The sequence below is a fragment of the Microcaecilia unicolor genome, chromosome 7 (genome assembly GCF_901765095.1).
Source record: "Microcaecilia unicolor chromosome 7, aMicUni1.1, whole genome shotgun sequence".
NCBI lineage: Eukaryota > Metazoa > Chordata > Amphibia > Gymnophiona > Siphonopidae > Microcaecilia > Microcaecilia unicolor.
In genome coordinates, this window is record NC_044037.1 from 69,283,421 (window position 1) to 69,308,854 (window position 25,434).

Consider the following 25,434-nt stretch of genomic DNA (forward strand, 5'->3'; position numbering starts at 1 on the left):
ATGGCATAGTCAGGGATGCGCTGAGCCACCACAATAACTGCCAAATGTGCTCACACTAACCATGTGCTAAAAAAATATTTTTGAAGGGACATAACAGGGGCAGAGAGTGGTTATTCCTGCGCTAAACATCACAGCTACATTAGTGTGTGCTAACTGGTTAGCACAGGAATACAAAGTGAGCCTTTACCACCTACAAAATGGGTGGCGGTCAGTACACACATGGTAATTTGAGCCTCAGATGGAGTGGAACATTTATGTCCAATTATGATGTTCTATTTTCTTTTTTTTTCTACTATAAATATTGTAACTTTGGAGCACTTTTACTAAGTTGTGCTAAGCAAGATTTTCTCACACGCTAAGCCCATTTTTATCATGACCATCTAAAAGGGCTTTTTTCTATTTCTTGAATATATGGCTGTGAGCTAATGTGGCAGCCATTTTGATTTGGAGGCTGGTGCTGGGCAGGAGCGACTGGGCATTATTCCTAACTGATTTCCCCCTAGACCACCGGGGACTTCTTCAAGTAGGCCCAAGGGGAGCTATGGGTGGGGGCTGGGGCAGTCATACTTTCTTTGGGATGTGGGAAGGGGGATTACAAGGGGGGTCTATGGAGGTGAATGGGGGCTGGGACAGCCCTCTATTTTTGGGGAGTGAGTGGGCAGGGAGGATCAAGATGGAGGGTGCCTGACCTATTTTTTTTTTTAATTTATTTATGCGGGTCCCAGATGATATTCAGCTGGGACCTGCATAAGCTCCAGTGGGCATAACATCCATAATTAGCCCCGGCCATTCAGTCACCCTGACATGAATATCTTGAAATAATTTAGCCAACGACAGTCAGAGTTTAAAAATAATGTTGGCTGCTGCTTGCTAAATATCTGGCGGATGGTTAATTTTGAAGCAGATGGCCATCGCTGAAAACAAGTTAAAAATGCATACCTGCAAACCAGACTGGGAAAACCATAAAGTCGTAATTTTTGGGAAAACAATCTAAATTAGTTATGTTTATCTCTAGAGAATTAGTTCTCTAGAGATAAACATAACACTGCAGTATTGGTAAGCCTGACTAACTCTTCCAACATAAAGCCGGGAGTAGAGCCATTCCAACGGAACCTTGGTTAATATTTGAAGGGCAAAAAAAGTTTGCATTAATATGCTTTTAGATTAGAGAATGACACAGGGATGGGGATCCACAGTACCCGCGGGAATGGGGACGGGATGGGAACAGAGCCCACGGAGATGGGGTGGAGACAAGTACAAATCCCGTGGGGACGGGGCAGGGATGGGGACAGAGCCTGTGGGGACAGGGATAAACTTTGTCCCCATGTCATTTTCTACTTTGAAGCCTGTTAATGAACTGGTCTGTTATTTATGTTTGAGTGATGCAGACAACGGTATTTTGATTTTTTTTGGAAAAACAAGCAAACATGTTGGCCACAACTAGCAAAATTTGCATGCGGGATGCTGTATGTTCCTACTACCAACACGTCTTCTAAAAATACATCTTCTATTGCAGGAAGGATTGTGGAAGACTGGAGAGCTAGACTGAATCCTGAGATTATTGATGATTTATTATTAATCCACAGATTAAAATATCATAACAGTGCTTCATAGGGTGTATTTCTCCCCTGCTAGGGCATACAGAACTGGTTGTATTTTGTATCCCTGAACATTTTAACGGGATGGATTAGGATTTTGGGGTAGTAAAAGTCAGCTATTGTTTGGGTTGGAAGGGTAGAGGGTGGAAGAGGGGAGAGTTATTATACTTGCTCATTGTTATTATTGTTTTCTATTTGTGATTTTTAAACAGTTGCACAGTATATTGTTCCTTTTTATAATTTAATAAAGATTTAAATATAAAATCATAAGTGTTTGAGGCTTCTGCAGATGAGGACAGAGCTCACAGAGATGGGGCGGGAATGGGGACAGAACCTGCGGGGATGGGGCGGAGACAAAGCCCATTGGGTCGGTACGGGGATGGAGACAGAACCTGCGGGGTTGGGGTGGGGATGGAGACAGAACCCATGGGGACAGGTCTGAAACGCGGCGAGGAGGGGGAAAAACTTTGGCCTCATGTCATTCTCTATTTTAGATACCATTTAACAGGACATTTGATATCTGGCCATTACTGTGAACTTCTCACAAACTCCCAAATTTTCAGCCAATACTGAAAAAAAAAAAACCACTGCTGGGAAAGGTGTACATTGCAGCAATTAACAGATAAGAAAATACTACAGAATTCACACCCATTATTATATTTCCTTGGTTCTTCCATTTGATAGAACAATGTTTTAAAGACAGGAACAAAAGACACAGAGAAAGCTGATGACAAAAATCCAAAGGGAACTTACTGCCAATGTCAGGTCTCAGTTTGTTGTCGTAGTTTTTCAGCAGAGAGTTCAGGATCTGTGTAGCATCCGTCTCCTGTGTTTTAGGAGCCAGAACCCAGGTTTTGTTCACACTCACATAATCATAGTCGTACTCCTCCGTGCTTTCTGTGCTGAAGAAAACATGGAAAAAATCATAGAACCATCCTCTCTACACTCATCATCACTCTCTGTCTACAACATACAAAAGTTTAATACTTCACAGAACTGATTGTAGCTCTATAACTTTGCCATCAGTACTGGGTCAATCAGGATGATAATCCCTGACATGCAGTAAAAAAGGGATCAAAGGCAACAACTGAAATGAAACCTATTTCTAACAAATTCCATTGATCAGCATTGAATACTGTACCTCAATGTAACTTCCTTGGAGATATAATTGAAAAAGATGTGGGGCAAGTCCAAAATCTTTTCCCTCCCCTTCCCTTCTCTTCCCTCCCATTCCCTAGATAATATAAATACTATGCCCTAATGTCTGATCTTGTGCAATATTGAATATTTCTTGATATCTAATAATATTTGATTTCTTGTAATATAGGAAAACATTTTAATGTACCTTTCCTGACACATGATATAACTTAAATTATTTTATGTCTCTTGAAACTATGAACAATTTTTAATACGTCATAGCAGAGTATAATGTGCATTTTTTCACATTGCATTGTCTTGTGAACATTCCTTGACACCACATGCTATCCTGTACATTATCTGAAATTCTGTTACTAATATGAAGCAAAATCAAATAAATAAACCAATTATTAAACAGTGGTATTTACACCCAAAGGACTGGATATTCAGTGATGGGTTGACCAAAACACGGCAGCTAGGCTTATATTTGGAAAAATGTGATTTGAAAGCGCAAAACCGCTCCGCGAAAAACTACACTGGCTCCCAATCAAATAATGCATTGCTTTCAAAATCTGCACCCTGGTCCACAAAATCATCTATGGCGAAGCTCCGGGATACATGACAGATTTGATCAACTTACCAACCAGAAAAACATCCGATTCAACACAAATATATCTAAACCTGCACTACCCAAGTTGCAAAGGACTTAAATACAAATCAACTTACGCATCCAGTTTTTCCTACATATGAACACAACTGTGGAACGCATTACCTAAAGCCTTGAAAACGATATACAACCACCTAAACTTCCGGAAATCACTAAAAACTAGCCTGTTTAAAAAGGCATACCCCACCGATTCAACTTAAATGACAGATCCAGGCAACACAACAAAACCAAATTATGTAACGGACATAACACAATTCTACTGTTGAACGACTCCCAAATGTGGCTATACCACATGAACTTTATCTTACCATAACATAATTTTGTATTTGTTCACACCGGAGTCTGCAAACGCCTCTCCGGTACTATGTAAGCCACATTGAGCCTTTTATTAGGTGGGAAAATATGGGATACAAATGTAACAAATAAATAAATATAACTTTAAATGGTTAAGGGTCCTTTTACTAAGGTGCACTAATGGATTTAGCACACACTAAGGATTAGCACGCTAAATGATAAGATGCCCATTATGGGGTCCTTTTACCAAGTCATGCTAGAAAGTAGCCGGCACTGCAATTGCCGCTTGGGTTTTCTGGGTGCTCTAGCCACATTCTAGTGTGGTGGAAAATGCTGGAATTGGTATTTGTTTCAGTAATGGACGTGCACTAATTTCACAAATGGCACACAGCCATTCCTAACTGAACCCTTACTGTCATGTATTTAGTTTTTGGTAAGGGCTCCCACACTAATCCTGCTGTAATCGGGCAATGCATTTCAGTTTTTTGGTGCAATTTCTTGGCATCCTTCTCCGTACTAGGAACTCATTCTGTTTCAGAATGGATTTTCACTGTGACAAACCACTATATTGTGAGCAACTATTCTAGTATTTAACATTACTTGGTTGTTTGACCCCTGAGGCAGGTGTTGATTTATGCCATAACACAGCTGAATTCTGCTGCTTTTCATATAATTTTAAACCTCAACCTTGGAACAACCCCAAGCCTGTTCCAATTCTTAATGGATAACTGGAACCCTGTAAAGGTTAATTTTCTAAGGCCACTCACACACACATATATGTCCTTATAGATTATTAGTATAACCTGACACTGGCATACACATTTATGCCAAGTCTACAGTTGACATAAATAAATGAGCACGCCATCATGTGGCAAATACGTACATAACTTACAGTATTCTATAAGTTGCTTGTGTAACTGTTAGACATGCTTATAGTCAGCTCATGCTTCTCCCCTGCAAACACTCCATTTGCATGAGTGCTTTTACCAGTGCTTCCCAAACCTGGTCCTGGAGGCACCCCAGCCATTCAGGTTTTCAGGATACCCACAATGAATTTTCAAAGAGAAATATTTGTATGCACTGCCTCCACTGCATGCAAATCTCTCTCATGAATATTCATTGTGGATATCATGAAAACTTGACTGACTGGGCTGCCTCCATGACCAGGTTTGGGATCCACTGGCTTATATAATGTTGCGTGGCCACGCTGCTGCTATTTACATGTTTAAACGCACACTTACTCATGTGGATGGCAGCATTGTGTAAATGTAATCGTGCAAATGACACTTAAATTTAGGCAAACCTTTATGAGATAAGAAATTCTTTAACCCCCTGAATCTATAAGAATTTCATTGAACCTGAGGAACTCTAAGGCTTCTGGAATATTTTAGATTATTTGTTATTTATGTTTTATTGATGTAACTTTCCAGTAATATTGTGATGGTTCTTTTGTTGTTAGCTGCCATGGACCAACTGAGAGTTGGCAGATTATAACAGAATCTTGTAACCATGTCAGAAACATCATGTCTGCAACGGGTGTTCTTTATATAGCGATGCTTATGAGTCATAACATTTCCTTGCAAGATGATGCCATGTGTATTATCATGTTATGCCATTAGAAAATACCCAGTTCTTTAAAACTTCAGCAAAATTTGTTGATGATGGCCTTCCAGTCTAATGAATTATTTTGAAACAGTTTCTTTCAAGAATGCATTTACTGATCCATGAGTGGACTGTTGAAGAAGTGCCATCCTACATATTCACAAATATACAGACCATATTTCTGGTCCTGTTTTTCTGGTAACAGTATGACTGACAGTTGTAAGTTCAGGCACTGAAAAACTCCTGGCACTTGGCATTGCTCTTGAGAGATGATCGTGAAAGCAGCTTCCAAGTGTACTTCTATCCCCCATTGTGAGCCCCCTGGAAATTACTGTTGTTCAGTGCTGTAAATGTTTTGATTCTCAGATGACCTCAATAGCAAGCATGAAAGAGGACTGCAGCTACTCACAAAGTTCTTGTTTCTTCCCTTTCTCTAGTGATGTTTAGAACACTGTGTGACAAACACTTTCAATATGGCTTTTCTTTTTGAGAGGATTTGTGATTGTCATGTTTATTCACTGGGATTTGTAAAAATAAGGGCCAACAAACAACTTGTAGCTTTCAATTGTTAATAACTCTCTGGCGATTGGCCTTAGATTTACTAATAGTAATATACCATTTGGAACTAGAAAACCTAAGGGAATGCATAGAACAACTACCACTGGGGCCATTTTACTAAACTGTGCTAAATGGTGACCTTAATGTGGGCTCACACAAGTCATTCCCACATGCAAAGGCAATTTTTACTTTACTAAAACTGCTCCAGGGACCTGCATACTGCTGTCATGGAGCTGGGTATGACATTTGAGCCTGGCATAGAGGCTGGAAAACATATTTTTAAAATTTATTTTGAGGGTGGGAGGGAGTTAGTGACCACTGGGGGATTAAGGGGAGGTCATCTCCGAGTCCCTCCGGTGGTCATCTGGTCATTTAGGGCATGTTTTTGTGGCTGGGTCGTAAGAAAAAAGGGACCAAGTAAAGTCGTCCAAGTGTTCGTCAGGGACGCTCTTCTTTTTTCCATTATTGGTCGAGGACGGCCATGTGTTAGATACGCCCCAGTCCCGCCTTAGCTATGCCTCCGACACGCCTCCGTGAACTTTGGTCAACCCCGTGATGGAAAGCAGTTGGGGACGCCCAAAACTGGCTTTCGATTATGCCGATTTGGGTGACCCTGTGAGAAGGACGCCCATATTCCGATTTGTGTCGAAAGATGGGCACCCTTCTCTTTCGAAAATAAGCCTGATAGCTTCCTTTGAATACTAGGTGGTCTATCACTCTGTACTATTTAAACTATTTATTTATTTAACCAGGTTACTATTCAACCAAACTTATCTGACTAGGAATGACTCCTACCTGCATAAATCCTGCTGACCAGGTCATACCTGGAGTTTTCACAGTGCTTACTTAGATAACACAGCTGAAAATCTGATCAGACCAGCTTTGCACTGTCTGGGCAGTTGCAGGGCAGTCTGAGAGAGGAGTCTGGGTGAAGCTGGGAAATATTCAGTCCACTTCCTAGATAAATCCATAGATACTAAAATATTCTCTGAAATGTAGAGATTGAAAAACTATCGTTCATGCAGACAAAAAAAATTCAATCCTTGATGTTGTAGTGCCACTAGTCAAAGTAAACAAACGACATCTTCACAATCTGGTGGTCTATAAACCAAGTAAAAAAAAAATCTTATTTGTTAGGATAGATTTATCCAAACCAACAATCATCCCTGCTTCACATGCTTGTCAACTAAAATGCTGTTGTCAACAAGCTCAGAAGTTCAAGATAGATGCAGCATAACAAGCAGCACTATTGCGCTTTTTCTTTCAGTCAAGTACTGACATATCGTATCAATCACCACCAAGACAGACTCTGTTCCCAAATCAACTCAAAAAGTTGCTTGTCTTATTTTACTTATTTGTTTTATTTATTAGACATCATATATTTAACATGTAACACCAAAGGTAAGGAGGAAGTGTCCTTCATCCATGTTTTGGAAACATGCTTATGTCAGGGGTCCATATACTACCTAATAATAATAATAAATGTTAAAACATATAAATATCTTTCATAGATCTGGTATTTTATTTTAAGCTGTAAACAGTAAAACTATACATAAATCAGTTCGAAAAGACTCATATTAAAACATATGTGTTATTGTTGGGTCATGTGATTTGATATTCTGCCTTTCAGTGGTACAATCAAAGTGGTTTACATATTCAAGTTCTTTCTCTGTCCCTAGTGGGCTCACGCTCTAAGTTTTCTACGTGGGGCAATGGAAGGTTGAGTGACTTGCCCAGGATCACAAGAAACCGCGGTAGGAATTGAACCTGGTTCTAAGCCCACTGCATGGCTCATGTCTCTATAAATACAAGTACATGTCAAACAGCCTTTCCAACACTCTCTTGGGGGCCCAGAATACAAAAGAGTTACCATATATCCACACTGACTTTTGCTGCTCCAGAATACCAAAAGTTCAAACAAAAACAGGAACAGGGAAACAAGAAAGTGTAGGGGGGAGAGGGGAGCATGTGTAACAATCAGCTACTGCCTGGTCTAATGCATAATTTGTAATGATGGGAATGCCATTGTCTGAGGGACATTATGGTGCTTGTGGGTAGAGCCAGCCCTGCTGCCTTAGTCACAGCTCCTATATAGAAAAAGTGGGCCCCATACTGGGTAAGATTCCTTCCTGTCATTGATAAGTACCTCTTGAGTAGCCTAGAGAATTGAAAGCATGGCACAGAGCCATCCTCATGCACTAGGAGGAGAACATATCTACTGGATACATAGCCATATAGTTGAGAAATGACTTGATGGGTCAATTCTGGAATGCACTGCCGTGCAAATTAAAAACGATATATGAACTAACTAACTTCCGCAGACTACTGAAGACCCATCTCTTTAACAAGGCATACCACAAAGATCAACAAATGTGAACTCCTCCACATATATCCAGAACTGTCTTATAATACTTGCTTGTTATACTATTATCATGCTTTATCATTATCATGTACCCAAGATCCTTCTGTAATACTAAATGTCTATTTTCTTATATATTTCCACCATCCATGATGTATTGTAAGCCACATTGAGCCAGCAAAAAGGTGGGAAAATGTTGGATACAAATGCAATAAGTAAGTAAGTAAATAAATAAATAAGGAGACCTCATTGATGGCGTTTAACTCTATTGTGGAACCCTGACCACACTAGTCCATTTTTGTCTTTCTGAGCTTGATGCATAAGTGGATGGTATACCATTGACTGTCTATGCATTCCCTCCTCCACATTTTTTATTTTTTTCTCAGAAATAGAGGAGTAGCGTGATCAACAGGACGCTTCCAAAAAACCAAGGAGACAAAGAATAAGTAGTAAAAATATCCTTTAATAGTGGAAAATAAGACTTGACACGGCACTGTGTTTTGGTGAGAAACGCCTGCCTCAGGAGTCTGTATATGATAAATGCCAGTGGGTGGAGCTAAACCAAATCAAACCCTTAGAAAGACGAATGGTTGGTAAATATGCAGGATATGTTGGTAGAAACACGGTGCCATGTCAAGTCTTGTTTTCTACTATTAAAAGACATTTTTACTACTTATTCTTCATCTTCTTGGTTTTTTGGAAGCGTCCTGTTGATCACACTACTCCTCTGGTTCTGTGCTTCCCCTCATAGCACATCCAGTTTCTCCACTTTTGTGGTTGTTTTTGGTTATGTTTTCTCAGGACACAGCTGGGTACCTTCCTGTGAACTCTACAGAGACACACTAGTTATAAAATTCACTGGAGGATACAATGGATCAGTGCTTGATGTTGAAGGGCTAGGGTCGAGGGTTTTTGACTCAGTCCATGCTGTGGCCAAATTCTTGCTCTTCTTAACTGTTTTTTCCTTTTAAATTATTTTATAGCATTCTGGATTATATTGGCTCAGATCCTCATCACTACCATCTGAAATAAGTGAATCAGTGCCAGAAGATATGTGCTGTGAATTAGTCAGTGCAACTGTGGATCTACCCTGGCTTGGAATGCTACACATATCTAACATGGTTTGGTCTTTTCTGCTAGGCCTGTTCCTCTACAGAATTGTTTTATTCTGACCCTTTAAATATTAACAACTTCAAAGGAGAAGAAAGTACATAATTTAAACAAAGATATGGGAAGCAATTTTTAAGGGATTTAGGGGTCCTTTTATTAAGCTGCGGCAAAAGGGGGGGCTGCACTGGCATCAGCACGTGTTTTTTTGACGTGTGCTGAGGCCCCCTTTTACTGCAGCACTTGTCACACGGCCATTTCAGAGGGGAGTACTTACCGCCATTCAGTGGCGTAGCCACAGGTGGGCCTGGATGGGCCAGGGCCCACCCACTTAGGGTTCAGGCCCACCCAACAATATCACATGTTTAGTGGTAGCTGGTGGGGATCCCAAGCTCCAGCAGCTGAAGACTTCCCCCTGATGGTAACTCTACTCTCCATGCTACTCTCCACAATACGGCATCTGTGCATGCTCAGTTTTCAGTGCATGCCTGCTGCAGACTGCCAAGATGGAATGAAGCGTTTTCTGCCAGCTGAGATATTTTTTGGGTGGTGGTGAAGGGGGGAAACACTTGGTGCCCACCCACTTCTTGCCTAGGCCCACTCAAAATCTGTTGTCTGGCTACGCCCCTGCCGCCATTGGCAGTAAGGGCTACCACGCTAACTCAGCAGTAACTGGGCAGTGTGCGGCACTACCCGATTACCACCAGGTAATGGCACATGCTGGGGATGGGAATTACTGCCGGGCTGCTGCAGCAGCCCAGTGGGTACTTCCAGTTTAGCGAGCGGTAAGCTCGTTTTGGGCTTAGTAAATGACCCACTCAGATATGTTTCTATATTGTTGTGGTTGAAAACTGTTCCTCCTGAGAGCAACTCAGATTAAACATGGCTTTCACAACATGAATATTTTTAGTCAGATTAAAAAGAAACAGGTGGAGTGTGTAGACTGGGGGCGTGAACAATAATACAAGTATTGATTTTCAAATGTATTCACCATGTTTCACCCGCTGCCAGTAGCTAAAGCAGGTGTAAAGTTTTTCTGTACCTAGTTGTCAATTTTTAAAGAAACTATTTAATTGTTTGCCTTTGAAAACTGGCTAAAAGATCCATGAATAGAAAAAAACAACCACGTACATATATTTCGCAAGATACTCAAGACACTGAAAGTCCAACTCACAATGGATTCTTTCATTTGCACTTGGTTTGTGAGCGATGCAAGTCTTTGGATGATGAGATACAAAACAAAACAAGTGAACTAAGGCTGATTGAAAAGATCTTTTGAGCTTTACTATTTGGTATCTAGGCTTTCTTAAAGCACTTTCAAATTAGCATTCCATATTCTCCTAAAGAGCTCTTTTCTTGTTATGCTAGTTGAATGATGATGAAGTAGTGCGTGATTAGCGTGTTGATATTGCTCTAAAAGCAATGTCTTTTGGTAGTCAAAACAGCAAAAGAAGAGAATTGGGAAAGCACTATGACAAAACAAAACTAGCATCAGCTTCTATAGAATACAGTTTATTGCTCCAAAAGTTCAACTTTATCCTATGTTTATAAAAATGATTAATTGGTTATCTGAAAGTTTGATGTCATTGAACTACAGTCTTCAACAGCATGTCAACGTTATTCTCACTATTTGTGCCAATATTTTTATTATTCCCTCTCTAAACATACATTGGACTACAGTCAGTAAATCACATTGAAATATCAGCACTAAAAAAGTATGCGTTGAGCAGTATTCTATAGAACAGCATCTAAGCGCTTAATCCATGCCTAACTAAGTTGCATTAATTTACGTCTTCTGAAAACAGGTGTGAATGCCAGCACCTAAATTCTAGAAGAATGCATGTAATTCATAGGAACACATCCAAAACACCCCTAAACACCCCCCCCCCCACACACACACACAAAAAAAAAAGTACACATCCTAGGATTTACACGCAGATCGTTATAGAATATGATCCATGTATAAATCCCCAATTAAGGCCAATTAATGCCAATAATTGGTTGATAGCCAATTGTTGGTGCTGATTGGCTCATTAACCAATGAAGCTGCACATGCAAATTGACAATGTGAGCTGATTCACACGCAACCTTAGTTGCCATATATATAGGGTTACCATATGGCTCCAGAAAAAGGAGGACGGATTGAGCCAGCCGGGTTTTACTTCCATTGCTTTGAAAGCAATGGAAGTAAAACCCGGCTGGCTCAATCTGTCCTCCTTTTTCTGGAGCCATATGGTAACCCTACATATATAGAATTAAGGGGATTGTGTGCAATACCTCCTTCTCTGTCCTTCTCTCTCTCTTTAATTAATTGCATCTACTATATCTATTGTTATGACAATTTGAACAATGATCTATAACTCTGGCTTTTGCTGGTTAATTTCATCTCATATACACAGATATACACAGATCAGTCACCATTTCATCAGTTATTATATATGTTATACTGAGAAGGAACTGCAAATGAATATCTAAAAATCTGTACTGAGCTTCACCTGATGTAAGAATATTGTACACAATAAAATGTATGCATACTACTGAATACACATAGGTGCCTATGCATGCCCAACACATGTCAATTCAGAGTTACCGCCCAGCTACCACATGCCCTGGGCAGTAATTTCATTTCTTATGCTTGTCTGCTATATGTGTCAGAAAATAATTTTTATTTTCTGATGTGTGGCAGAAACTGGGAGGTAATCGTCATTCTACACGGGTAGATAATTACCGCATGGTTACTGTGTGAGACGTTACCACTATGTCAATGGGTGGCGGTAAGGTTTCAGACCCAAAATGGACACATGCCAATTTTTATTTTGCTGCATGTCCATTTTCAGCAAAAATTTTAAAAAGGCCTTTTTTACAGGCGTGCTGAAAAATGGATCTGTGTGTGCCCAAAACACATGCCTACACTAGCAAAGCCCATTTTTCAGCACACATTAGTAAAAGGACCCCTCAAGCTTTTCTGAAATATTTATGAGTGTTCTAAATGTAAGTACAGGGGTAAGGACTGTTAGATGAATATCCAGCTTATAATCGAAAAAGAAAAACGCCTATATTTCGACCCAAATCAGGAGATGGGCGTTTTTCTCGCAAAGGCGACCAAATCGGTATAATCGAAAGCCGATTTTGGGCGTTTCCAACTGCACTCCGTCGCGGAAATGAATAAAGTTGACGGGGGCATGTCGGAGGCATGTTGGAGGTGGGACTGGGGCGTGGTTATCAGCCGAAGAGAGATGGGCGTCTTTAGCTGATAATCGAAAAAAAAGGCGTTTTTACTGCGATTTTGGGTCACTTTTTTTAGACCCTTTTTTTTCCACGAACAAGTCCCAAAAAAGTGCCCCAACTGCCCAGATGACCACTGGAGGGAATCGAGGATGACGTCCCCGGACTCCCCCAGTGGTCACTAACCCCCTCCCACCAAAAAAAAAAAACACTTTAAAAACTTTTTTCCCAGCCTGTACGCCAGCCTCAAATGCCGTACCCACCTCCATGACAGCAGAATGTGTTCGATCGTCTCACAGCCTTTCCCTGGGTCAGATGTGGCTCTCGGGTTCACTACAGGGTCACATCAGCATTGCATTGTGGTGGGTGTAGGGTATTGGGCTCCGTGATTTCATTAGCTTGTGTTACAGTCTCACGATGTTGGTAGTTGGTAAGCTCTTCTCCCATTGTGCTTTTCCCCCTGCCTATTGGGTCAGAGTATGCCCTGTTGTTTTTGCTGTTGTAGTCCATGCGGTAGTGGCCATTTTTGTAAGCCAGTTTTAGTTTCCTTTCCTATGTTAGCCACGTTAGACAACTTAATTCTTACCTTGAATGTGGCTGAAAGAGGGCATTGTACAGCATTCTGTCAGCTCTGACCTACTGCTATCTCAGTACCAGACAGACTCGTTGCCAGTGGGGCACAACCTCTGCAGTTAACTGTGAGTAAACGTGCTTATTCCAATAAAGGACGTTTTCAGAGAGATTAGTCTTCAGGTGTCAACTGGTGTGCCAATGTTATACAGCAGCAACAAGTCCTAGAGGCCTGCATGTATGCAGGTCCCTGGAGCACTTTTAGTGGGTATCGCAGTGCAATTCAGCCAGGTGGACCCAGGCCCACCCCCCCCCTACCTGTAACACTTGTGCTAGTAAATGGGAGGCCTCCAAAACCCACATGTAGGTGCCCCTTCACCCCTAAGAGCTATGGTAGTCTTGTACATTTGTGGGTAGTGGGTTTTGGGGGAGGGGGGTTGGGAGCTCAGCACCCATGGTAAGGGAGCTATGCATGTGGGAGCTTTTTCTGAAGTCCACCGCACTGACCTAGGGTGCCCAGTTGGTGTCCTAGCATATCAGGGGGGCCAGTGTACTACCAATCCTGGCCCCTCCCACGACCAAATGGCTCAGATTAGGACGTTTTTGAGCTGGGCATTTTTAGTTTCCATTATCGCTAAAAAAAACAAACGCCCAGCTCAAAAACGTCCATTTTTTCGAAAATACAGTTCGGCCCGCCCCTTCACGGACCCGTTCTTGGAGATAAACGCCCATGGAAATAGGCGTTTGCGTTCAATTATGCCCCTCCACATGTAAAAAGAAGATGTTTCCTTGAGTGCCAGAGTTCCAATTATTTTTTAAACTTTATTTTGTGTTTTAAAAGGAACAGTAACAAAACTGAGCAGTACATAAGAAAAACTAACACTGAGCACATGATCGTGTCAAGTAACACCAAGGTTATACCATCACTCTTTGATACAAGGCAATAAAGAAGCCTGACACTGCAAAAGGTGTTCAACTCCCCCCCCCCTAAAGAACCCTCCCCCCCAACACCCAACCTTGCCCACTAAAGGCCATCAGTCTAAATATCCAAAAACAAGGAAGGAAAATTAATAAAAGCCCACTAGAGAAAATGATTATATATATATATATATATATATATATATATATAATCAGCCATCAAGCCTCTCTCTCCAGGGAGTTCCAATTATTATACAGCATGAGAAAGTCGTGAGAAATAAACAATGAGATATACGTGCTCTCTGTTTATTCCAAATGGACAAATTGGGATAATTCTATGAAGTATGTGCTTGTTAGCCAATTAAGTTGCACTCACATCTCAGCAGTGCATCCTAATTCACGCACCATATAAAGAATCCAGGGATAAATGCGTAAATTATTAAAATTATGGCATATATGCAAGGATTTGTGCACATATGTGTTTAAATGCCATAGTAAATATGTGCATATCTTACCTAGCATGCATTTTACAGGTAGGTGTACACTTAGTTGGAGTCTGAAGCGTAGGATGGACTGACAATTATGTGCGTAACTTAATAGAACACTATAAGTTGCACACATATGCTCTGCATTTAGGTGTGAGCACTTGTGTCACCTCTTTGGCTGGTAAGTGCTCATGCCTAAATTATAGGTGCCTATTTATAATCGTATTTCTTAATAGAATTACCTCCAGTGTGTTTACTATTACATAGTGTCCATGCAGAGCAATTATTGGATTGGACTTATTGAATGAAAAGGAGAGAATCGTAACAGCCAACCCAGTCAAGCAAGGGTGCACCTTTCATTTTTGCTTTCTTTCTGTTTTCTGAGTCTGCTCCTGACAAACAGCAGCTGAGGATCTGTTTCCTCAATTTTCAGTTTTACCAGTGCTTTATGGCTGTAAACTATTTTCAGCATTTCCACTTTATCAGCTCTGACAGCGTCACTTTAATTTTAAGTGTCTTTAATCTCAAGTAATGAAAGAACAAGGCACACACAATGTATTGCATACATAAGTACTACTTTGCTGTAGTTATAATGTAACTTAACATGAGATAGATGCAAGGTTTCCTATCTGTTTTGGGGAGATAATCTCCAGCACCCACTAGTGGGGGAACATACTGTCTCAATTCCAACAAATGTCATACATAAAACATAACACCCTGGACTGATGCTCCCTGAAGCCCTTTTACTAAGCGGTGGTGAGCACTAATGCATTCTTATTGCATGCTAAAAGGCACTACTGCGGGAAGTGCTCAGACGTTCCAGAGTAGTTTTGGGATTGGCATGAGCAAATCCTGTGCTAAAAACTGTAAAATAGTTTTTAGTACAGGGTGTGTTTTGGGGTAGAGAGTAGATGTGCCTTGTGCTAATCAGTTAGCACAGGCAAATTGCCATGTGCTACTGATTAGTGTGGAGTTAGCATGTGAGTCCTTACTGCCTACAAAATACGTGGCAGTAAGGGCTCACACGATAATGGCCATGTGCTAATTGTGAAATTAGCATGTGGTCATTAATAGAAGCATTTAACTGCAATGACTTTATGTGCAGCTTTGTAAAAGCTCCCTTCATTAGAAGAATATAGTTAAATATTTACAAAACAGCATACAATTTTTTTGGTTTCCTTATGATAAAAGGACAATGCTGAAATGTGTCATGTCTTTAACCTTTGATAAGGTAAATGCCCTTTTCAATAAAGATGCTGAAGTAACAACTATAAATGATACGGAACTAGAGTAGGAGGGATGCATTCTCAAGTGTTCAATTTCCTGCCCATATTTGAGCAGATTTGGGAGGTTGAAAGGCGCAAATGGCAGGTCAGTTGAGCAAAGAAGAACACAGGCTTAGTACAAAACAGCTGGTAGGATGTTGAGACTGTGTGGGTAATGTAAAATGAGATGTTCAAAGTGAACAAGAGAGGGAAGGAATCTTCCTCTGTCTCGTTGCACTTCCCTGAGTTCACATTCATCGGATCCCTCATCTCAATCATCTCTGATCCTTTGGTGGCCTCTGGCTAGTCAAAGACCCTGTCCTTATCCTGATCAAGCATGACCATCTAAAGATAATTTTATTGCACCATGTTTTTATATTCTAAGATACTGAATTGCTGTTCTTTCATGAAATTCTGCAATATTATCCAAGTCCTCTTCAATCCTGAAGGTGGCTTTTGGGCTAATTTTTGAAAGAGAAGGACGCCCATGTTTTGACATAAATCGGAAGATGAGTGTCCTTCTCACAGGGTTGTCCAAATCGGTATAATAGAAAGCTGATTTTGGACGACCCCAACTGCTTTCCATCCCAGGGACAGCCAAAGTTCAAGGAGGCGTAGCAAAGGCGGGACTTGGGCGTGCCTAACACTAGGATGTCCTCGAACCATAATAGAAAAAAAGCCAAGGACATCCCTAACGAACACTTGGACAATTTTACCTGGTTGTGTTTTTCTTACGACCAAGGCTCAAAAAGGTGCCCAAAATGACCAGATGACCATCGAAGAGAATCGGGGATGACCTCCCCTTACTCCCCCAGTGGTCACTAACCCTCTCCAACCCTCAAAAAATATCTTTAAAAATATTTTATGCCAGCCTCAGATGTCATACTCAGGTCCATCACAGCAGTATGCAGGTACCTGGAGCAGTTTTAGTGGGTGCAGTGCACTTCAGGCAGGCGGACTCAGGCCCATCCCCCCCTATTTAGCAAATTTGCTAAATAGATACTTTTGTTCTGTTTTCACAGAAGAAAATCCTGGAGAAGGACTGCGATGGACTGCAAAAAGTACAAATGAGATTGAAGTGGATAGAGCACCGTTCATGGAAGAGAGTGTGTATGAACAGCTTGAAAAGATAAAGGTGGACAAAGCCATGGGACCGGATGGGGTCCACCCCAGGATATTGAGGGAGCTCAGAGAGGTTCTGGCGGGTCCTCTTAAAGATTTGTTTAATATATCCTTGCAGACGGGAGAGGTACCGAGGGATTGGAGAACGGCGGAGGTGGTCCCTCTTCACAATATTAGTGATAGGGAAGAAGCTGGAAACTACAGGCCGGTAAGCCTCACTTTGATTATTGGAAAAGTAATGGAAGCGATGCTGAAGGAAAGGATAGTGAATTTCCTGGAAGCCAATAAGTTGCAAGATCCGAGACAACATGGTTTTACCAAAGGGAAATCGTGCCATATGAATCTCATTGAATTCTTTGATTGGGTAACTGGAGAACTGAATCATCGACGTGCTATAGACGTAATCTACTTAGATTTTAGCAAAGCTTTTGACACGGTTCCCCACAGGAGGCTCTTAAATAAACTGGATGGGCTGAAGATAGGACCCGAAGTGGTGAACTGGATTAGGAACTGGTTGACGGACAGAAGCCAGAGGGTGGTGGTGGATGGAATTCGCTCGGAGGAGGGGAAGGTGAGTAGTGGAGTGCCTCATGGATCGGTGCTGGGACCGATTCTATTCAATATATTTGTGAGTGACATTGCCGAAGGGTTAGAAGGTAAAGTTTGCCTATTTGTGAATAACACTAAGATTTGCAACAGAGTGGACACCCGGGAGGGAGTGGAAAACATGAAAAAGTATCTGAGGAAGCTAGAAGAATGGTCTAAGGTTTGGCAATTAAAATTCAATGCAAAGAAATGCAAAGTGATGCACTTAGGGAATAGAAATCCTCGGGAGACGTATGTGTTAGGCGGGGAGAATCTGATAGGTACGTACGGGGAGAGGGATCTTGGGGTGATAGTATCTGAGGATCTGAAGGCGACGAAACAGTGTGACAAGGCGGTGGCCGTAGCTAGAAGGTTGTTAGGCTGTATAGAGAGAGGTGTGACCAGCAGAAGAAAGGGGGTGTTGATGCCCCTGTATAAATCGTTGGTGAGGCCCCACCTAGAGTATTGTGTTCCGTTTTGGAGGCCGTACCTTGCGAAGGATGTAAAAAGAATTGAAGCGATGCAAAGAAAAGCTACGAGAATGGTAAGAGATTTGCGTTACAAGACGTATGAGGAGAGACTTGATGACCTGAACATGTATACTCTGGAAGAAAGGAGAAATAGGGGTGATATGATACGAACGTTCAAATATTTGAAATGTATTAATCCGCAAACGAACCTTTTCCGGAGACGGGAAGGTGGTAGAACGAGAGGACGTGAAATGAGATTGAAGGGGGTGGCAGACTCAAGAAAAATGTCAGGAAGTATTTTTTCACAGAGAGAGTAGTGGATGCTTGGAGAACTCTTTTATTTATAGAGAAGGAAATCAATAGACAACCGTACATTAAAAATACAGAAATACAAACCAGCCCACTATATACATATTCACAAATCCCCCCCCCCCTACCCGGGAACCCTAATAAAACCAATACCCATCTGAAACCAAAAAATCATGACAGTTTTAACTTAACATGCTTCCACCAAATAAAAAATTTACCAATCCCTACCTCCGCCCTTTCCCACCGTGCTACCTCCTGGACCGCCCTTACTATATCCCAACTGACCCCCTCAACAGACCTGTACTCCTGACGCAGGGAAACCCCGCAGCGCGCCATCCAAAGATAGAACCTGACAATGACAGAGATCAGAAACCCCGTTACCGGCTCCAGCTGCCCTTTCCCCTGCTGTCTCCCATAAACCCAATCCGCATAGGTGTAAGACCGAAAACTGGGAATTTGTAACAGAGAAGCCACTCTGTCACACACCTGAATGGAAAAAGGGCATTCCTTTAAAAAATGGTTCATGGTTTCTTCCTTTCCAACACATTCCCCCCTCGGACAGTCACGGTCCTTCATGTTCCTGTCCTTCAGATTTCCCCTTACATATAGCTTTCCATGCAAGGACAGCCAAGCAATGTCCCTGTACTTGTGTGGGATCCTTTCTGATGACACCAACCGCAGACCCCGCTCCAATACCGGCCCAGGAGCATCCCTAAGTACCAGTGGAGAGGAAAATCTCTGAGTGCGCACCCTTTCCACCCAAACCTCCCTCCTCCCTTCCTTTATTTCCTCTACCATAACACCCCACAACCGTACTATCTTGACCAGGGTCCGATAATACCCTACCCCCTCTGGAAAGCCTTTCCTCAAAACCCTCACCCTCTCCCCTCCCAGCCAGGGGACCCAATATTCCTTCCACCACTGAATAACACTCTCTGCCCACCCCGGGGGTTCTTGATCTACTGCCCGACCCAAATTAAATTGAAGAAACAAAGAACTGAAAACTAACACTGGGTTAACCATACCTACCCCTCCCTCATTCCTTGGCAAGTATGTGATGTTTCTTTTGACTGGGTTCATCCGGTTACCCCATAGCATTTGAAAAAACACACTGTAAAGTGCCACGTAACAACGCTCTGGTAACAGACAGATGTAACTTAAAAATAAAAACATTGGCACTACATGGGATTTGATCAAACGAACCCGATCTGCCATCGACATCCTCCAGCCCTTCCACCTCTCTACCTTTGCCCTTGCCTCTTCAATCTTCTGATTCCAATTAATCAATCCATAGTCCCCTGCCTCAAACTGTATCCCCAGAACCCTTATCCTCTCTGTAGCCTGTGGGAACCCACCCTCCAATTCAAACCTTTCCCCTGCCGGTCCCACCCATAAGCTTTTACATTTCTGATAATTCACCCACGATCCTGACGCCTGCGAATACCTTGAAATCATCCCTTGCAATTTCCTGCCTTCTGTCTTATCTGCTACCCAGACCGTAATATCGTCCGCATAGGCCACCACCCGTAGTTGTTTCCCATTGCTCACCTCCACCCCTTGCAATCCCTCTTCACCACTCAACTCCAAACGCCGCACAAATGGGTCAATGGCAAAGGTATACAGCAGAGAGCTCAAGGGGCACCCCTGTCGCACTCCTGCCGTAATCCCAAAATCCTTCCCCTTCCAGCCATTCACCAATGGAAAACACTGCACATTGGTATACAATAACCGGAGCTGTTCTACCCATCCCCTTGGAAACCCATAATGAATTAACACCTCCCATAAAAAATCCCACTGTACCCTATCGAAGGCTTTGTCCTGGTCCAGGGCTACCAGTAACTGCCCTTTCTGATCCTCCCGACTGCGCTCCAGACCCTCCCGTACCCATGCCACTGCCTCCAACACCCCCCTGCCCGGAACCCCACAACCTTGTGAGATCGCCAGCACCCCCCCCCCCCCCCACAATACCTGTCTCATCCTTGCTAAGAGCATATGTGCAAAAACCTTCCGGTCGCTATTTAACAATGCTATAGGCCGCCAATTAGCCATAAGCTGAAAATCTTTGCCTTTACTAAGGAGAACCAGTGCTGACTCTGAAAAAGACTTTGGCAAGGAACCCGTCCTCCGTGCCACCTCCCAGACCTCCAACAAAATCGGAGCCAGCTGGTGTTTGAACGCCTGATAAAACTCCGCTGGGAGTCCATCAGGTCCCGGCGAGGTCCTGCTCCGCAAGGCCCCAATGGCCTCCTCCACTTCCTGCAACGTCCAGGGCTGTTCCAGAACCTGGAGATGAGGCCCCCAGTTTCCCACCCCCGGGGTCCCTTCTACATACTTCTTCATGACCTCCTTGTCCAAATTCTGATCAGAAAAAAACTGCTCAAAATGATCTCCCACCACCCCCAGGATCCCTTCCCTTGAATCTCTGATGACCCCCCTTTCATCCCTTAACCCCTCTATTATCCTACGTTCCCTTCTCTCCTTGCAGCATACAAAAGGATCCGGGCTCAACAGTTTCCCAAAATCCCTTTCGTACACCAAAGAGGCGTACCTGTTATATTGCACCTTCTCCATTTCTGACTGCACCACCTCTATATCCTCCCTCCTCCCCCCTCTAGAAATTAAATTATCTCTCCTCTTCTTTAATGCCATCCCTAGCCGGGTTACCTCCCGTCCCTCCCGTCTCGCCTGACGTATGAAAAAGACCTTCGTGCGCCGTTTCACTTCCTCCCACCAATCCCCTGGAGATGAAAAAATACCCTGTAAAGACGATTGATCTATCAGAAACTCCAAAAATTCCCTCTGTACCGGCCCCTCCCTTAGCCATTTTAAATTTAGTCTCCACATACCCCTTCCTGACCTGTGAATTCCCACACCCCCTAACTTAATTAACACCAACTTGTGATCTGAAAAATCCACCTCCACCAGTCTAGGCCCCTGCCCACATGCCCCTCCCCGAACCAAAAACCTATCTATCCTACTTCTACAACTACCCCTGGAAAACGTAAAACCCTCCCTTCCTGCAAAATATTCCAAAAACACGTCCACCAACCCTGCTCCCTTCATGATCCCTGCCAACCTCACCCCATCATAACGCACCTGTGCTGACCTACCCCCACTATCTTCTTTCCTCAGGATCATATTAAAATCCCCTCCCCACACCAACTGACGGGACGTATACAGATATGGCCTGATTTTCCCCGAACAACAGTGACCTCCCCCTCTTACTCTGGGGCCCATAGATATTAATAATTCTCAAAGCCACCCCGTGCAATAACACATCCACCACCAAACACCTCCCTACCCCTAACTCCACCACCCGTTGAATTACCACCTTATGTGTCTTGAACAAAATACCTACCCCCCCCATATCTTTCCCCTGCCAGCCCCCAAACTGAAGGACCCCATCTCCATGCCTGTTTCGCCCGCCTGACAGCATCCAATGTCTGCAATCTCGTCTCCTGAATCAAGAAAGAATCTGCCTGTATAGCAGCGAGGCCATCGAAGGCCACACATCTCGCCCTCTGGGAGGAGACACTGGCCACATTAAGCGTGGCAAAGAATAACAGCACTCCCGCCATCACCTCTATCTAGAGAAACGCCTCCCCTGCACAGACTTCTCCTTCCTCCCTTCCTTCTGCTCTAACCCGCCACCTAAATCCTGTACCTTACCATCCCCCACATCTTCCTCCTCCGCCCAATCCCTCACTCCAAATTCAAAAATCCCCTCTTTCCTTCCCCCCTCCCCCCTTACTTTCTTCCTCCCCTTCTTCTTCTTCTCCTCACCTACACCCCCTCCTCCCCCTGAGGCACAACCATCTCCCCGCTCCCCCTCCTCCCCACCCTCCTCCCCCTCTCTTTCATCGTCCGACCCTTCCCCCCCCTTATCTACTGCTTGAAAAACACTACTTCTTCCAGATTTCCTCTTCCCCCCTTCTCCCCTTCCTATACCCCCTTCCCCCCTCCCCCCTCCACACTCTCAATTTCCATATCCCCCCCTCTTCCAAGCAACCCTCCTCCATCCTAACCTTTCCCCCCTTCTTCCTACCCGTCACCTTTCCCCCTCCCTCCCTCACTGCCTCCTGCCTGCTTCCTTCCCCCTCCTGCCATCCTCTATTATCCCCTCTTTTCTTTGAGACCCGTAACCATCCTTCGTCCTCACCCTCCTGCCTCTGAGCTCCCCCCCGTTTCTCCCCCCCTGACTTGTCAACTCTTCCTCCACACCATCCGTACCTTGGACCCCTGTCCCTCCTCTCCCCTCCCCCCTCCTGCATTTGACTACCCCTTCCCGTGCCATCCTCTCCCCCATTATGAGAAGCCTGCGGACAATCTCTAAATGCGTGCCCCAGACCCCCACAAAGATTGCATCTAATGGAGGTACAATCCTCCGTGGAATGCTCCTTGGCCCCACATTTTGCACACTGCATTACTGGGCAGGACATGCTAAAGTGCCGAAAGGACCCACACTTAAAACACTGCCTCGGCTGTCCTTTATAGAAGCACAAAATTCTGTCCCTCCCTAGGAACGCCGCTGAGGGAATGTGCTGTATCACCTGGCCCACTTGATTTAATTTAACCAAAGCCCCCCATCCACCCGCCCATACCCTACTGGGGTCCGGGAGTTTAGTCAATGGAGTTCTCAACTCTGCATACCTCTGTAACCAGAAAGCCAGGTCTGCCCCTGAAATGGACTCGTTCCGCACCAACAGAGTCACCTGCACCAGGTCAGGTCTGCTGATCGGGACCACTTTATAATTTTTCCACTCCCCTCTCCCCCTTACCCCTTCATACCTCTCCCAGAAGACCTCCATTCCTCTCTGTGTCAGGAAACTGACATCGTACTCCGGGATGTTCACCGGATGTATGCATGCGTAAAGGTCCTCTGGGATAAACCCTAGCCCCAAAACCAACCTCAATACTGTGTCCCTGGAAGGCATCCCCCCTCCCCCACCCATCTAACTTGTACCACATTCCGCCTCCTGGGTACTTGCCCACGACCTCTCCCCTCTTCCCCAAAACCTTCCCCCGCCCTACCACCCCATGGAAACCCTCCCCCCTCTCTTCTCCCCCCACTACCTACTACAGCAGCAAAGGACTTAGCCCCCTGCCCCCACCGCCCTCTCCCACCTTTCCCTGAACTCAGTGCATCCTGCCCATCTCGTACCGTCCCCCCCCCCGATTGCCCCCCTGCTATCCCTTCACTTGCCTCACCCTCCCCCCCCTGCCGTGCCGTGCCCCCTCCCCCTTGATCCCCACCTCCCTTTTCCCCAACAGACAAATGTATCAATTCAGAAAATTCCCCTTCACCCCCCTCCCCCCTCTTATCAATACACATATTTATCACATCAGATATGCCCCCCTCCTTCAAACATTCTCTATCCATAGCAACCCTCCCCCCCAAGTCCAAACTCAATCCCTCTACAGAGCTGTCCTTATCCTGCAGCAATACCCCACAGGCCTGGGCTGAAGATCTGGTGTTTAGTTCTGTCTGCAGAGTAGAGAGTTGCACGGGGACAGAAATCTTACCCATCCCCGCCCGTCCCTGCTGGAATCTTACCCGTCCCCACCCATCCCCACTGGAATCTTACCCATCCCCACCCATCCCCGCAAAAATTTAAACCATCCCAACCCGTCCCCACCCATCCCCGCAAGAATTTAACCCATCCCCACCCATCCCCGTAAGAATTTAATAGTACATAAAAGAAAGTTCCAGTCAGCTCCCTCAGTCTCTTTCTGGATTTGAGCCACAGCACTGTAGGCAAGGAAGGAACGGAAGTTGGAACTTGGAACTCTGGTGCGCACATGTAAGATTTGTCTCTGATTCACTGGCAGTGTGTGCTGAGAGGCCGCCACATGCACGCGGCAGTAGGTCAGGTGACATCTGATTCTCGTGCCTGTGTCAGAGCTGAGGTCTGTGCACCAGCCTGGGAGCAAAGAGGATTAATAGTAACATAGTAAGTGACAGCAAATAGACCTGAACGGTCCATCCACTCTGCCCAATAGTCACACTCATGATCAATTCATCATTAAATCAACGAGTGTGATATTATATACTTGATTATGGTTTTTCTTTCGTGTTTCTGGAACAAAGACCACAGAAGTCTATCTGGCCCCATCCTTATGTTCCAACTGCTGGAGTTGCCATCGAAGCCCACTCCAGCCTATTCATGTTCTCATTTGTGGGACACAGACCGTAAAAGTCTGTCCAGCACTGTCCTCATGTTCCAGCCACTGAAGTTGCTGTCTAAGCCCTTTCCAGCCCATCCTACACCAGATTGCCATGTATGAGACACAGACCATACAAGTCTGCCAGGTATCAGCTCTAGTTCATCACAGCCAGAGTCACCATCTAAGTGTCACTTGACATATCCATACACATGCAGCCATTTAAGGTTAGCTTTTATATAACTTCCATTTTCTAATTAGAGATCCTCTGTGTTCATCCCACTCCTTTTTGAATTCCGTCATCATTTGTGACTCTACCACCTCCTTAATGGAAGACTTTCCACATTTATGCTGTTAAAGCAAGGAAGAAGAGGAGGAGGAGGAGGAGGAGGAGGAGACAGCACTCAAATAAATTGGTATTCGGTAGATGAGAGGCTGGTGCAGGTGCAGCTTACACTTCCACGGGAAGCCCACAGAACTGGTTCTATCCCCGCGGGAACCCCACAGGAACTGCCTCCGTCCCCGCGGGAACCCCGCAGAACTGCTTCCATCCCCGCGGGAACCCCACAGGAACTGCCTCCGTCCCCGCGGGAATCCCGCGGGTTCCGCGGGATTCCCGCGGGGACGGAAACCGTGCAGCTCTCTACTGCAGAGCATCTTCTGACCCCTGCTGGCTGTCTGTATGCTGTCCTCTCCACACAGGCAGGTCTTGCAGGAGACTGGTAGTTGGTTTCACCTCAGGCTTTCCCCCTTCTCCCTCCTGATTGGATGGGAACTCCTGTCCATCCAACCCTCTGGGGCGTAGCTCCTCAGAACCTGGCTGCACAGCAAGCTGAACTCTTGAATGAGAAAAATCGGTTGCTGCAATCAGAGAGTCAACTGGCTGCACCTGAGCCAGCCTTCCAGAGTACTGCAGTCCTCCTGCCATCTCAGCACAAGCTGTATCCACTCCTTTAACATGTGAACTGCTTTCCTTCTCACTGGATGTTTCTACTAACACC

The 25,434-nt window shown here is 44.2% G+C and overlaps 1 protein-coding gene across 1 annotated transcript in view; it reads right to left on the reverse strand.

The window, feature by feature from the left end:
- Positions 1-25,434, reverse strand: part of LOC115474893 (gamma-aminobutyric acid receptor subunit gamma-4) — a 339,336-nt gene that overhangs the window by 248,339 nt on the left and 65,563 nt on the right. Inside the window, exon 2 of the mRNA XM_030210585.1 lies at positions 2,352-2,500. Coding sequence (XP_030066445.1) covers positions 2,352-2,500 — 149 coding nt within the window. The remainder of the gene's footprint in view (positions 1-2,351; positions 2,501-25,434) is intronic.